Here is a 15,767-nt window from a genome sequence, read left to right as displayed (position 1 = left end):
GATTCATATTTCAAGTGTCAGAGTGATAGCATGAGTACATTATTTGAAGAGGATCAATGGTAAAACCATATATTTTTTTACCTCTACTGTTTTTAGCAAATGGGCTTTTATAAGCCCCAAACTCAGTTTTTTTCAAGTTACATATGTTACTTTTAAGGTAAAAAAAAAAAAAAATGCACCAAGAGAAATATTACTAGATTGCCGGTAGCAGCTTTACAATGTTACATTCAACATTTCTTACATCATTTACCAGGTACTAAATTTTCTACATTATTACTTGTTAAAAATCCCTTATAATTTATATAATTTCTTATAGTTTATAGAAGTGATAACAAAGGATTTTTAAGTAGTTCAGTATCCTTGTTCTTTAATCCTAAGGGAAAAAAATCATTTCTAAATCTGTTAGTATAGGGTGTTATAGAAAAATATCCTACTTCTGTTACCGGCCACTATTAAATGTTACTTTTTTGTGATAAACTGATAGTCAGCAGACTACATTGCTTATGTGGTATGCACTGCTGTTAAAATAATAGGAGCTAGGCAAGGTGAGTTATTCCTGTAATCCCAAAACTCAGAATGCAAACAGGAAGATCTGAGGCCAGCCTGGGCTATAGATCAGGACTGTCTCAAGCAGCCAAAACAAACAAATAAGGTAGGAATCGATGCCCTTTAAATAAACATGTTACATCCCAATAACGTAAGTTTCAAAGCACTATATTTTTACTGTATCTTAGATTATAAAAACAGACATCATATTTAATTTGTTTTCATAAACCATCATTCTGTTACTAATTATATTTAACATTTTGGGGGCTTTATCTTCCAGGAAGACGTCCAAAAGAAACTTATTTTCCTTTCTTTCTTTGCTTCATACTGTGGCAAAGAACTTAACCTCCTTAAGAAGTCTACTTGTAAATGGGGTGGGGGGTGGGGGGGAATCATAACAATCCATTATTGTACAGCTCTAATTTTAATGATTCATGATTATTTGGATCACTCTGTAATCTATTTCTCTCATTTGTTAAGATTTAAACAAAATAGTCTGCTAAGAAAATAGAACCATCTTCTCTGTTAACAAGAACTTTTATTGTTTTTATTGAGCTATACATTTTTCTCTACTCCCCTCCCTCCCTCCCCCTTCCTTCTACCCTCTCCCATGACCCCCCATGCTCCCAATTTACTCAGGAGATCTTGTCTTTTTCTCTTTTGTAGATCCATGTATGTCTCTCTTAGGGTCCTTTTTGTTGTCTAGGTTGTCTGGGGTTGTGGACCTAGGTTGTTTTGGTTTTTTTTTCCTTTACTTTATGTCTAGAAACCACTTGTGAGTGAGTACATATTATATTTGTCTTTCTGGATCTGAGTTACCTCACTCAATATAGTTTTTTCTAGATCCATCTCATTTGCCTTAAGATTTTGAGATGCCATTATTTTTTACTGCTGTGTAGTGCTCCATTGTAAATGTTCCACATTTTCTTTATCTGTTTTTCAGTTGAGGGGCATCAAGGTTGTTTCCAGGTTCTGGCTGTTATGAATAATGCTGCTATGAATATAGCTGAGCCACGTGTCCTTGTGATGAGATTGAGCGTCTTTTGGATAGATACCTGACAGCAGTATTGCTAGTAGATTGTTTTCCTAATTTTCTGAGAAATCTCCATACTGATTTCTAAAGCAGCTGTACAACTTTGCACTCCCACCAGCAATGGAAGAGTATTCCCTTTACCTCACATCCTCTCCAGCATAAGCTGTCATCGGTTTAACAAGAATTTTTTATTATTGTTGTTGTTTAAACTAGCTTATAAATGTAGTGGGTCTCCATATGTACTCTATACTTTCATATGTACTTGTTGTAGTTGATGCTCTCCCCTTCCCTCTTCTCTTCCTCTCCATGTTCCTTGTCTGCACCTAATCCCTTCCCCCACCAGTGTTCTCTGCTTCCACTGTCATTACCTGTCTTCCCTCTACTATTCTTCTCAGCCTTTCTCCCTTAAATTCTTTTTGTTCTATCTTGTGTCCTTTTGTAGTTTCTGGGCCTCTGTACATATTCATTCTCACATACAGCAACAAAAACTTGTGAGCCAGGAGCCACATTAGAGAAAGAATATTTCCTGTTCATCTTTCTGAGTCTTGGTTCTCTCCCTGGACTTTGCAGTTCCTGCTATTGATGTTTTTAACAATGTGGTTTTTGCTTTTTTTTTTTTTTTTTTTTTACAAGCAGCCTCTTGGGCATGAAACTTAGGTCCATTTCAAGTCCCTCACAATGTTGTCACCAGTAAAGCAGCAGGTGTATTTTGTGACTTGAGCTGAGAATTAGATTATATAAGATTAAGGAAGGACTGGGAATCCCTTTGCAGCATAAGCAAATAGGTGAGCCAAAATTATTCACTAACTTAAGCCACAGTTAATGATTATTTGAAACCTAAAAATTTCTATAGAAGTGTTAAGTTTGGCTTCAAATAATATTTAGGGCCTCTGACTCTTAAAGAATCCAACATTCCCTCCTCAGTTGCTTTATTATAAGAGGAGATTGCATCATAAAGAGATTAGCAAAAAATTGACCTAGTAATAACTAAAGAACTGTTACGATAGGTTTATTAATCTCTTAAATAAATGTACCATTTAAGTTCAATATTTTCATCCAGTCAGCTCTTTGAAGCTGGAGCACATCATTATTTCAGATGGTTTCTGCTAGTGACAGGTGCTGTATGTTACAGCTTCTCCTCAATCCTGCTTCCTAGGAGATCTGGTTTGAACACATTCTTTAACATCTCATTATAAGTTTACTCTATTGGAACATGGGCCAATCCATCAGAGCATAAAATAACTCACATCTAAGTAACACTTTCAAAGTGCAAGTACTGTTTTTAAAATTTAAAATAGATCAGGCCACCTAATTTATCCCAACAATCCTGTGAAGTAGGAATGTGGAAAGGGTGGGTTTTATTGTTAGGAAACTGTACATAAGACTGAGTAAACTCATCCCAGGTTCACACAGCTGGTTGAAACAAAATGACATGAGCTGTCTAATTGATAATGAGTAAGAATTTAGTTGACTCTTGGCTTTAAAGGCTGAGAAGTATGAACATATGCCACACATAACTTTTAAGAGCCATTGTACTACATCATCTTTTGTCAAATTGACAAACAGGAGTGACTGCCACAGGCCACACATTGAAGCCTATCAGGGGTGTGGACATTGAAACTAGCCCAGCTCCAGTGACCCTCTGTAACCACCACATTACAGCCTAGTAAGTGTGCTGTTTGTAAGCTATTTGCTGCGCTGTCATTTGTCAGTAAATACTGACTACTCGGGATCTGATAGACTTAGCAGACCTGAGAAAACTTACTGCTGCAAGAATGAGGGGGTCCCTGAAACATGCTTCCTGAAAGAACTTTGTTTCAAGGATCAGCACCCCTTTAAAACGTAGGATGTTCCAACTACTAGAAGAGCTCAGTACTGAATGTCCTTGGAGAAAACAGTTGAAAGATGCATTTGTACTTATTCCATCCTATTTGTGAAGCCTTCAAATGTTCTTTTTATTCTTCTTAACCAAAAGAAGGTTTACTTTAGAGACATTAACATCTAATTTCACAAGAAGTAACAGAACAAATACATATCATTATATCTCAACTAGAAATGGATAGTAGTCACTTTGTTCAAATAAGAAATAAAATCAAATGTAAGGTTGTGCAACATTGCACTTACGTGTTTGTGGACGGGGGAGGGTCCTCCAGGCGTGAGTTAAGGTAGCTGCTTGGAACGCTTTTGAAATACTTGACTTTTGAAAGCTAAGTGAGGTTGAAGCTAGAGGGAATCATCAGTAAAGTACTTGCTGTGCAAACATAAGGCCCTGAGTTCAGATTCTCAGTACCTACATAAAAGCTGAATATAGCAGTGCTCAATTGTAGTCTCAGTTGCTGGGGAGATGTACATAAGAGAATCCCTAGAGCTCAGTAGCCAGCCAGACTAGCCCTTTGGTGAGCTCCAGGGTTAGCGAGAGCTCTGTCTCCATAAAATAAAGTAGAGCACAGTTAAGGAAGACACACAACATTGACCTCTGGTATCTGAGCATACGTATACATACACACACACACACCAAATTTTAAAAGTTAAGAGTTTGTTGGAGTTGATTAGGTAGGAAGGAAAAAAAAAAAAACAGCTGAGACAATAGCAACAACACTTCGCCCACCAGGTAAATCAAAACTTTGAGCTAGTACTGTAGTTAATGTATGTCATTCTCCATTGTACAGTGAGTATACTGTTTCAGGAAGAGTAGTGCAGATGGAGACTATTAGCCATAAAATTCAGAGACATACATTGAAGTTCTGGATCCATAGTTTAAAAACTAGTAAATCAGCCGGGCAGTGACACTTGAGAGGCAGAGGCAGGCAGATCTCTGTGAGTTCGAGCCAGCCTGGTCTACAAGAGCTAGTTCCAGGACATCCAGGGCTGTTACACAGAGAAACCCTGTCTTGAAACAAAACAAAACAGTCAGTCAGTGAACAGATAAACACAGTGGGTTCAGAGTCTTCATGCTGTGGAATACTGTAAGGGTCAGAGAAAGCAGTGATCATTCTGTTTTTAGTATAGTACTTGCTCCCTGATAGATGTGTACCTTGATCCTTTCCTGTGCCAATTAGATTGTGAAATAGAAGAAACTTTCCCTCTCCTCAGTGCCCTACAACATAATAAACAATTTCAATGAAGGGCCAGATAGTAACATATACTCCCTGTCATGAACCACTCACTCATCTCTGCCCCCATAGCACCAAAGCAGCCATAAACTACTTACAAACAAGTGAGTGGCTGGAAGTTTTAATTAGCAAAACTACATCTGACACTTAATAGAAGCTCAGTTAATGTTTGTTGAATTAACTTAACAAATTGTCTTTAAATTTTTTCCTGAGCACTGATGATGTAGTTCAGTAGTATAGCACTTGCCTTAAGTAAGCAGGTCTTTGCGCGGGCATGCGCGCGCGCACACACACACACACACACACACACACACACACACACACGGGGTGGCGGGGGATGTGTTTTCCCAGGCTTCAACAGATGAGATGATACATCCTGTCTCTGTATTTTACAAGGTTCTGTACTGCCTTATAAGACACACAATTAAGTTGCAAATATCTCAAGGGAACTATATCTCATCCTAACATTTTTGCAAAAAAAGCCACGGGTAATTTTCTACTAAATATGGCACAGAATACAGGACTTATAATCGGAAGCTCTGACTGATCCTAAACAAGTTTCTTATCTCTCTGAACTTAAAAACCCCAATATATAAAATAGTTAACAGTGCCTTACTTCATAACACTAGTGAGAGAAAAAGTAACATTTGTCTATGATATATTAAAAACCCCAAATTACCAACATGTAAGGGTCATAATAATGTATTAAATTAAAATTCATGGAACTACTACTGTGTAAGCTGTCCTTACATCATGTATCTAGGATTAATATGCAACTTAAATGTGCTGTCAAGTCCTGTACCAATAAATATAATTTTACAATGTATGTAGTTTACGTATTTGGATAGTTTAAAATTTCTTTTCTCTCTCTCTCTTATTTATTTATTTATTTATTTATTTATTGTGTATACAGTGCTCTGTCTGTCTGTATGGTTGCTGGCCAGAAGAGGGCACCAGATCTCATTACAGATGGCTGTGAGCCACCATGTGGTTGCTGGGAATTGAACTCCGGACCTTTGGAAGAGCAGTCAGTGCTCTTAACCTGTGAACCATCTCTCCAGCCCCTTTGGATAGTTTTTAATGTCACTAAATACCTCCAAAACGGAACAGTATCTGTAAGATCCTTGGCAATGGTAATATTTAAATACACATTCAAACAGTTAAAAGTTTCTCCGATTTGCAGTATTCTGATACAGTAGGAAATAGTGGCACATACTTAGATTGGATGATAGGAAAGGGAAGTTGGATGCAGATGTTTACTACAGTAAGAGACTGATGTGACTAAGAATATGTCCAGCAAGGGTACAGCATTCCTAAGTATGCAGTTACACCATGCAACAAGCATGATTTTTTTCATTAAACCACTATGTAATAAGCATTAGTGACTATGAGTCACTGTCAGGTTCCAGAGATGACTACAATAAGGACCCTGTCATAATGGAATGCCGCCTAAATCTGAAAAGTTGTCTTTTACTCCAGTGAGTAATAAGAGGAGTAGGGCTCAGTTGTGAGTAGCAGAACCTCCTATTACAGGACTCTACGCAAGACTGTGTCTCAGCATGAGCACAGTTACAGTCCAAGGCCCAGCCACTGGCTCTACTTTCTATATATGAATGTCATCAGCCACCTTCTGTACCCTTCCAGCCCTGTGTAACCTGTTATGGTTACAGAATGAGTATTGCACCTGCAGGGATTATCTAAGTTTGGAAAGGAAGAAGGGAAAGAGGTGAGAATGTTCTTCTGGGCTTTTACTGAAAAAAAGGAAGTGATGCATGAGCAAAGCTTTAATTATATCAGACCTCTAGCTTGAAGGGAGCCTGAGAATTCCATTTCTTTTCAACTCTGTAAAGAAAAAACAGAGATAAAGAAGTTTTACTGGCCTTGGAGAGAGCCAGGAGGTAGTGTTCAGCTCAGTATGAAGGACAGCATGCCGTGGACAAACAGAAACAGGAGCCAACTGCCTGGATATTTAGAAAGACTTCATAGAATGCAATAACTAAATAGGAGTTAATTATTGAGTAGAGAACAAACAAATTTTTTGTTCCTTTACATTTTTCAGTTGGTGGGATATTTAATATCAAATAAAGGAAAATAAACGGTTTTCATTTAAGCACCAGGAGTATATAGAAGAACCAAGTGAGTGCATACTCAGACCTCACGGACCCCATGTTCTAAAGGCAGAAATTTTAATTTCAGATAAGTACAAGTACTTCAGAAAAGAAAGAAAGAAAATGCCTCTGTAATGTTAAAAAAAAAAATTAAGTATTTGAGGGTATATGTTTCTCTTAGGTCAAGTAAACATAGCATGATTAAATATTTCTTTGAAGATTTATCATCACCAACATCATCCTGTTTGGGGCCTTTCCAAGGCGTTGAAAATGCAAAGACTAATAGGATTGGCTCCTGCTATCAACATATTTACTGTGGTAAAGGAACTAGCGTGTAAGAAAAGATGTCAGATTGATTTTAGGATATGTTGAATTTGGGGTATTTGAGGCTTGATATAAATTTCAAAGCAGATAAATAGGGAGGGAAGGTGAGGCTTAAGTTCAAGGTAGATAGATGTTCAGGGCAGAGATAAAGGAAAACAGATACATTAAACAGCAAGTGTTAGGAAAATATTTTGATTGATTGCTTGGACAAGAGCTCAGAGCTCATACGTAAGAGGGGGGAACTGAACAAAGAAAAAGAAGTTAGATATGCTTTTGAAGTCCAGGGAAGGGTAGAAAGGGTAGCGTTAAAATACCATGTACCACTAACAGCTCTTCGATCAGCCAGCAGGAGCTGGGAAGCTTAGAGAGTGTCGTAAGAATCTTTATAAGGGAACTGAGGTGTCATTCAAGCCAGAAACATGAATTAAAGAAGTCTCGGGTACATGATGGAGACACCAGGAATTGCAATAGGTTTTCTGGAAGCTACAGTGTGGGCTAGAAAGTATTTAGCAAGAAATGAGAACTAGGTAATGTTGTAGTTTGCTTTCTATTACTTTGATAAACACCATGACCAGGAGCAACGTAGGGGAGGAAATGTTTATTCAGCTTACACTTCCAGGTCACTGTCCATCATCAAGATGTCAGAGCAGGCTCAAAAGCAGGAACTGAAGCAGAACCATGGAGGGAGGAACACTGCTTTCTAACTGTCTCTTGGGCTCATGCTCAACTAGCTTTTTTGTATGACTCAGCCCCATCAGCTGATATCACCCAAACCGGTGAAGATAATCTCTCACAGACATCACCACAGGCAACCTGGTCCAGGCAGTTTAAGTTTCCTTTTCTCAGGTGACTCTAGGTATGTCAAGTTGACAAGATTAAGCAAATTGCTTGCGGTTTTTTTTGTTGTTGTTGTTGTTGTTGTTGTTGTTGTTACTTTCTTCATTCTCATTTATGAGGATGCCACTAAAGACTCTTAGGAAGGTGAAGAGAATTGTCAGCATTGTGTTTGAGAAAGATCACCTACATACTGCATGCTGCAAGTTAAAGAAGTTAAACCAAATAAGAAACTATTGCATCTAAATGTTGAGAAGATGCTAAAAATAAGGGTAGCAATGGAGAAGGTAGTTGGGAAATACTAAGATAGTGCAGCCTTAACAACTGGTTAGGTGGAAAGTCTACAAGAAAGGCTTCATGGTGTGCTCACAATTCCTGGTAAGTTCTTTACCATGAGAACATTGAAAAGGAGTGAGCGTGTAGGGAGAGATTACAGGCTTGTTTCGGGATATGTTGTCCAGCGTGGGAATAAAGGTTGGATGTACCTGAGATAACTAATGAAAAGACCTGAGCAAGTGTTGCAGGTCAATAATAAATGGGGAATATATGCAGGACAACCAGAGAAGGTGGAAAGGAGTTGAGCAAAAGGAAGGAGGAGCAGGCCTAGCAGCAGAGAATATGAAGATCCTGTCTTGAGAGTGGGTGTATTGAGTTAGGAGTTTAACTGTCCTCACTGCTCAGATACATTAACACCCAGAGAACTCAGCATTTAGAGAACAATACTACCTTATTCCAAAGTATTTTTAGAACACTTAAGGTCAGTTGCCAGTTGTGTGCTATGTCTTATTTTTCCTCTTCCTTTTTGTCTTAGAATTTTGTCTTCTACTTTATTGTACTGGTTTACTCTAACAGTAACATAAAGGCTCAAAAGTTTGTTGTTTGAAAATGAACGAATGAGATTTGAGAAGCCTCTGGCTGTTGGTGTAGCGCTGTCCTGCACTCTTTACAGCTCCTTGTTTGGAGGTCTGCACAGAGTTGTGTTGTGGAATAACAAGAAGATAGCAAAGGATAGTAGTTGCTGCATGCCACAGTAAGCAGTGCTTACCTCAAATAACTAAACATTGTTAGTACATTTTAACTTTGACCATCAACATACACACGGGTTTTACAGACCAAATTTGGCAAATGAAAAGATCCACAGGGAGAATGACAAAGTCAGGAGGTTATCTAATAATACTACTTTATGGGAAATGATACACTGTCAAAATGTATGAAGAAATCTAGAAATTCACATAACTTTAAGTTTGCAAAGCAACAAAATGATACTATAAGAAAGTGGGAGTCTCAATGAGGAAGGAAGAGGGTATGTGGTAAGTTAAGACTCCTCTGTCTCTGTAGCAGGAAATCAAAAGATAAAATTTAAAGCTGGTAACTCAAATAGGAACAGGAATATATTATGTAAAGCTATGGAAATTATCACATAACTAAAAATAAATGCACAAAAATGACTTGCTTCTTAAAGATATACCCAAATTTTCCAGTAACTTCATTAGTCTTTAAAAAAAAAAAAACCACTTTCCTTAATAGTCTCACCCATGTTGACAAATTGGTTTATTTTTATGTTATTTATTGTACATGTTTTGTGTTATGTTATTATTTTAATTTTAATTTATTATTTTAAGTTCATTTAAAATACTAGCATTTAGTTGTATCTGGCCTATAGAATTATAAGTATTTTGTCGACTAAATGTTGGCATAATAGAAATTCACTGTAATAGCAACTTTTTGAAAAGCTGTTGGGCTGGAGAGAGAATTAATGAGAGCCTCAGAAGTGGAAGCTAGGTATCTTCGGGCTTTGAGGAGCAGGGATCTTTGAAGTGTTTGATCTAGGTGAGGCCACAGTTAAGTGAGCTTCAATTCCTCTTGGTCAGTGCCACCGTTGTTCCCCCTAGCTCCTCTCGTGTGTGTGTGTGTGTGTGTGTGTGTGTGTGTGTGTGTCTATCCGTCCGTCCATCTGTCCATCCCACAGAGTCTAATTGGTGCTGACTATATATTCTACATATGAGGCCATCCACTAGAAAGCAGCTGACCTACCAGGAGCCATGCCCTTTAAAAAAGACTGTCTCTCCCTCTCTCCCTTCTCCAGAAACCAAGAGATATTATTGTTTTGAAACTTAGTCAGTTGGATAAATATGATAAGTAAAAGCTGGTTCACTATTTTTAATGCTGATGCTGAGTTGTGGTGGTTTAAATGAAAATGAGAATGTTCCCCATAGGGTCATATTTGAATACTTGGTCCCTTGTTGGTGGAACTGTTTTTGGAAGGATTAGGAGATGTGGCCTTGTTGAAGGAGATGTTTCACTGGAGTTTGAGATTTCCAAAACTCACACCATCCCTAGTCTTTCACTCTCACTTTGGGCTTATGGAGCAGTTGTAAGATCTCAGCTATTGCTCTCATGGCATGCCTGCTTGTAGATGAAGCTGCAGGCCTGCTTTTTGTCCTGCCAGGCTCCCTCATGGCTAGCTTTACACCTGAAATAACAACACACAAACTGTATTCATATAGACACTGCCTGGCCCAATATATCTAGCCTCTTACTGGCTAATTCTCACATCTTGGTTAACCCATTTCTCTTAATGTGTGTAGCACCACGAGGTAGTGGCTTATCGGGAAAGATTCAGCATGTCTGACCTGGTAGCTGGCTCCATGGCATCCTGTCCCAGAGAGGAGAGGCATGGCGATTGCCTCACTTCCCTCTTTCTCCCAGCATTCTGTTCTGTCTACTCCACCCACCTAAGGGCTGGCCTATCAAATGGCCAAGGCAGTTTCTTTATTAACCAATGAAATCAACACAAAACAGAAGACCCTCCCATATTATCACCTGCTCTTATTGCTCCCCACCATGATGGTCATGGACTAACCCTCTAAGACTGTAATCAAGCCCCCAGTTAAATGCTTTCTTTTATAAGTTGCCTTGGTCATGTGTTTCTTCACAGCAATAGAACAGTACCCAAGACAGTTGTTTTGTTTCTTAAAATGTCTAACTCCTGGAAAATAATAATGCATTTTAATTTTTTTATCTTACTGTGTATATGTTAGTCTGAGCATGTACATGTCATAGCACAGTGCGAAGGACAGAGGACAACTTTCCAGAATTGGTTCAATCCTTCCACCAAGGATTCCAAGGATCAGAGTATAAAAGGCCTGTGCCACATAGCCACCCACCTCTGGCACTCACTGTTCTCCAGTGTAAGTTCAGTTGATGAAGGTTTCCTCCTCTCTTTTCCAGGGTGCTGATAAGACTGTGAAAGGCCCAGATGGACTGACTGCCCTTGAAGCCACTGACAACCAGGCAATCAAAGCTCTTCTCCAGTAATGGATGGATGGACTGATAACTTGGGAAGAATAACTCTCCTGTGGCCTCACACTGCTGCCTGTCTGTCTGTCACTTTCTATCTGCCAGCTTCTTCAGCTAAATACTTTAAGAAGGGTGAGAGGAGAGAGAAATTCATAACAAGTCAGACTACCAAAGGGGGAAAACGTGTTTTGGAGGAGCAGTGGGGAATGTAATCGGGCTTTTACTGGGATTCCTGATCAAACCAGCCTCTTTTCCATTTCTAGTAAAATATACAGCTTATATTCCCAAGGGAGAGCAAAAATACAGTGTGGGGATCATTGGACCTTCTCAGCTCCCTAGCTAATTTATTAATTAGTGTGTTGAAGGTCTGGCCATACAAGGCCGACTCTACTTATTGGGCAGCCCTAGCTGTGAACAGTAATGGCTGCTGTTAATGTCAACTTAGGGTGCTGAGATAAGCAATTAGCTACAGCCTTCTGCCTTAAGAATGCACTCTCCTGGGGGTTTCTGGCTAGGTAAGAGCGCTGCTATGGTTAGTGACCAAAATCTTGAATGACTTAAATATTTTTGTGAAAGCTCAGATAAGTAGCGCACCCCTAAATTGCTGGATGACTAAACTTTGGATTTTCTCTCCCCTTTCACATCAATTTTATGTCTCGTTAGATAAAACTGACTAGTTTTATTTATAAAATGTTAAATTCTAGGAGCCTAAAGGAGGAATCATTCCAGTATGCTTATTTCTTTTTTTTTTTCTCCTTTAGACTTAGACATTTATATAACATTGAAACACTTTGAGACTCCTGCTGGTAGTAAAAGGAGATTTAAAAATAAATCATAGCCATAAACGTGTTAGTATCTTATAAAGAGAGAACAGTTGTCTTAGTACTTACGGATTGTCTTCATTTGCTGTTTGAGTGAATCAGCCTTAGTTGTGTTTTGAGAATGAAGAATATTCTTTGGGATGCCTCTCTGAGACCTACCATGGATGCTGATTTTTTTTTTTTATTTTTTATTTTTAGTGCACCAAAGCTATCACTGGGGTGAGATGCACTATTTGAATAGATGGAACCTCATCCCTTCAAAAATGTGCTTGTTACCAGGTCTCCCTGAGCTGTTGATTGACTCTAGCTGGGCCAACACTGCTTCACCTCTGTAGTGTTTTTTCTTTTAACAATCATACATTGCATACAAGTGACAACTTCACAATACAGTCTGTGTTCTTAGAATACAGTGCCCTAAAATGGTGTTCTTAGGACCTGCAGAAAATTTAGACTTATCTCTAAATTTTAATTCATGAATGATAAATGATTAAATTTGATATCCTACATTTAAAGTATTAGGATTTCTTTGACTTGCCATTCATACAGGCTTACAAAAACTATTACAGTCTTTCCTTAGCCAAGTCATGCAATAATTGAATGTACCTCAAATTTTTAAAGGGTGGGTGGGATAGGGACTTATATTCAGATTATGGATAATTAAAAAACTAATATGATTTTTTTTAAGGCAATGTAGCATTCTATTAATAGTTAAACTATTACCACGAACAGCCTGGCTAAATAACTTTTGATCAGTTGATGGATGGATGGTTGGTGTGTGTGTGTGTGTGTGTGTGTGTGTGTGTGTGTGTGTTTTCTCCCATGAACTCTTTTTTATCCTGTGGCTTTTTCACTTTCAACTAGCCTGACCCTGTAATTTTTCTATGTCCAAGAAAACAATCATGAAACAGTAGTTTAAATATTTTGGTGTATTTGGCTAACTCTGCTGTCTTAATGCAACCTACTAGAGTTGGACATCCTACACTTGATCTTAGCCAAAAGGCCACAAAGCTTAGAGTTGGACATCCTGATAGTAAGTGGAGGACACTCATCAGTCTGTAACTATCAATGTAATGGAACAGGGTGTTTTTGAGACCTTGGTTTTCACCTCCTGGCATACTGCTATTTTAAAGGCTTGAATTTTAACCCTTTACACAATTTTTGGTTTTTCTTTCAGAGTGTTTTGTTAGAGTTGGCTATTGCAGAGAATATATTGTCTTATCATTCCTAACCTTGGGTCTGCTTTCTACAGTCATTATGGTACTGAAACCATAGGATTCTTTGTACAGTTTATCCTGGTGTTCCTTGTAATGCAGTAAGGGACTGTTTTGCCTCCCACCCCCCTTTGTTGGCCATTTTGTAAACCGTAGCTATGAAGTGATTGCTTGCAAAAATAGCATATAAACATAGACTAGGATAGACTGACCAGGATGGTTTACAGTTTCTTTAAAAAATAAAATAAAAAATAAAAAAACTAGGTTATTTATAATGTATTTCTGAATCACTTGGCAGAGAAATTCATGACACTTAATGTTAATATTTTTGAATAAAGGAAGCTAAAATGTCTGCTTTTGGTACTACATGCATTAATAAAAGGTTAAGTTTTGTTCTCCACTAAAGTACTATTTAACATCTAGAAAAAATCTGCATGTTCTATAGTTTTATATCAGATCCATCATTTCATATGCACTGTATCAAATAAAAACAGATAATTTGCCTATTGGTGGTTAGCGTACTAACAAATCCCCCCACAGCTTCATGCCGGCATCTATAGATTTGAGTTCTAATACAGCACTTGCATATCCCAGCTCACCTGTCTGGAAGCAGCTGCACACGAAGAAAGGCAGTAACTGCAGCATGTGGAAGCTCAAACTAGTAGCCTTCTAGTCATTTCTTCTTTTCCCCCGATAACGAAGCTTCAATTTGTGTGTACTTGATTTTTTTTTAACTTCAGCTCAGCTGCTGTTTTCTTCATGTAATATTGTATACTTGGTTGTGTATAGAAGAAGCTGGTAAGAGTGCCCTCCTACATAAATAAGCAATTGCAGTGTTTTGCATGCAAAATTTAAAAATTTAAATTGTCCTGATTCTATTTTGTAAATGGAGAAACAATCAATCTTTCTAAGCAGTATGGAGGAAGACTAGTGCTCTGTGCATTTTTGGTATATCTGAGTTCATGGTTACACAATGTCATTCCTTTGACACAGTTGGGTTTTTCATAAGTATCCTAGTTCATGTACATCCGAATGCTAACTAATACTGTGTTTAAGTTTCGTGTTGCAAGAACAAATGGAATAAACTTGAATTGTGCTACAGATAACATGTCAGAAACATGTTTATCTCCCAGTCACTGTCGCCTTCATTCCCAGACTTCCTTCAGCTCTCCAAAAAACTTGCCTGACCTGAGGTTTTAATCTGATTTTATCCCGCTTCTAGAAGAAATAAGTGGGAAGAGAAGCCAAATATTAAAGACCTACTGGGAGTAGATTTTGCTCTCATGGAGAGATTACTTCAGTATTAGTCATCCGATTCCCAGTGTGGTTGTATACGAGTCTGGGAACCCTCCTTACTGACTGAGAGCAAGACATTGCCAATAGAGCATCAGAGGTATTGACTGATGTTGAAGAAAGTAGGGTCATAGGGCTGTCTTTGCAATCCTTTCCATGGCTCTCTTAGGTTGCTGTTTGCTACTTGAAGACTTACATTTCCCAAATTAAATGACCACTTATACATTTTAGAGTATACTTTTCTGGCTGAGTGATCTCTTTGAATCTCAAAACTGAGCCACATTACATATGAAATCAGTTTGTTTCTGTTGTAATCCTTGTTGATACCAGAAAACTTTTTAAAGATATCCATTAATAAAAACAAGGAAACAAAAACATTACCAGTGCTAAGATACAGCAAACCCTGTTATTGACTAGAATATAAACAGATACCTGATACGGCTTTAGGTGTATGTGTTCCCAGAAAAATTTTAAGATACTTCTCATTTTAAGGTGTTGGTGGCACACACCTTTAATCCCAGCACTTAGGAGGCATAGGCAGGTGAATCTCAGTGAGTTCAAGCCCAGCCTGGTCTACAAAGTGAGTTCCAGGACAGTCAGTGCTATACAAAAACCGTGTCTCAAAAACCAAAGAAAAAAGAATCAAAGTCTATAAGAAAAGGCTTCAATCTGATTAAATGCCAAAAAGGAATGGAGCCCCTTCAAATAACACTTGAAGGGCAAACTAGTAAATATGGGTGAAAGGCATACCTCAAAGGAGTGAACTTAATAGCCAACTTGTTTTGTCTTTTTTTGTTTTTTTGGTTTTTTTTTTGTTTGTTTGTTTGTTTTGTCTTTAGAGAGCAGCTGCACAGAACTTTCCCACTGCACAGTAGACCACAATTGATCTGACTTCATCTGTCTGCAAGATCAGTGCTCTCTGAATGTGGTCCCTAGACCATATTGCCCTAACTTAGAAAGTTGGTAGAAATGCAAATTTGTTAAATCCCAGCTGAGACCTAAGAGTCAAATTCTAGGCTGGGCCTTTGGAGTATTTTGAGAACCCTGAAAGTAGCCATAGAGAAAGAAAGCATCCAATAGGAAACTCGCCAGGCATGGTTTCCTAGAGATAAGAGAATAGATGTTCATTGTAAAATGAAGTTCTCAACACCCCCAAAAAATCATCATATGAGCTTGAAGAGTGT

The 15,767-nt window shown here is 38.2% G+C and overlaps 1 protein-coding gene across 1 annotated transcript in view; it reads left to right on the top strand.

Moving 5' to 3' along the window:
- Mtpn (myotrophin) overlaps positions 1–14,391 on the top strand; it is a 33,818-nt gene extending 19,427 nt beyond the window's left edge. Inside the window, exon 4 of the mRNA XM_041675577.1 lies at positions 11,190–14,391. Within this exon, the coding sequence (XP_041531511.1) occupies positions 11,190–11,276 (87 nt within the window). The 3' untranslated portion in view covers positions 11,277–14,391. The remainder of the gene's footprint in view (positions 1–11,189) is intronic.
- Positions 14,392–15,767: the final 1,376 nt, after the last annotated feature.

The sequence above is a fragment of the Microtus oregoni genome, unplaced genomic scaffold, assembly GCF_018167655.1.
Source record: "Microtus oregoni isolate MIOR12 unplaced genomic scaffold, Mior012 000026F_ref0000081, whole genome shotgun sequence".
In the NCBI taxonomy this organism is placed as follows: Eukaryota; Metazoa; Chordata; class Mammalia; order Rodentia; family Cricetidae; genus Microtus; species Microtus oregoni.
Note: the sequence above shows the minus strand (reverse complement) of the source record. Positions and strands in the feature narration are given on the sequence as shown.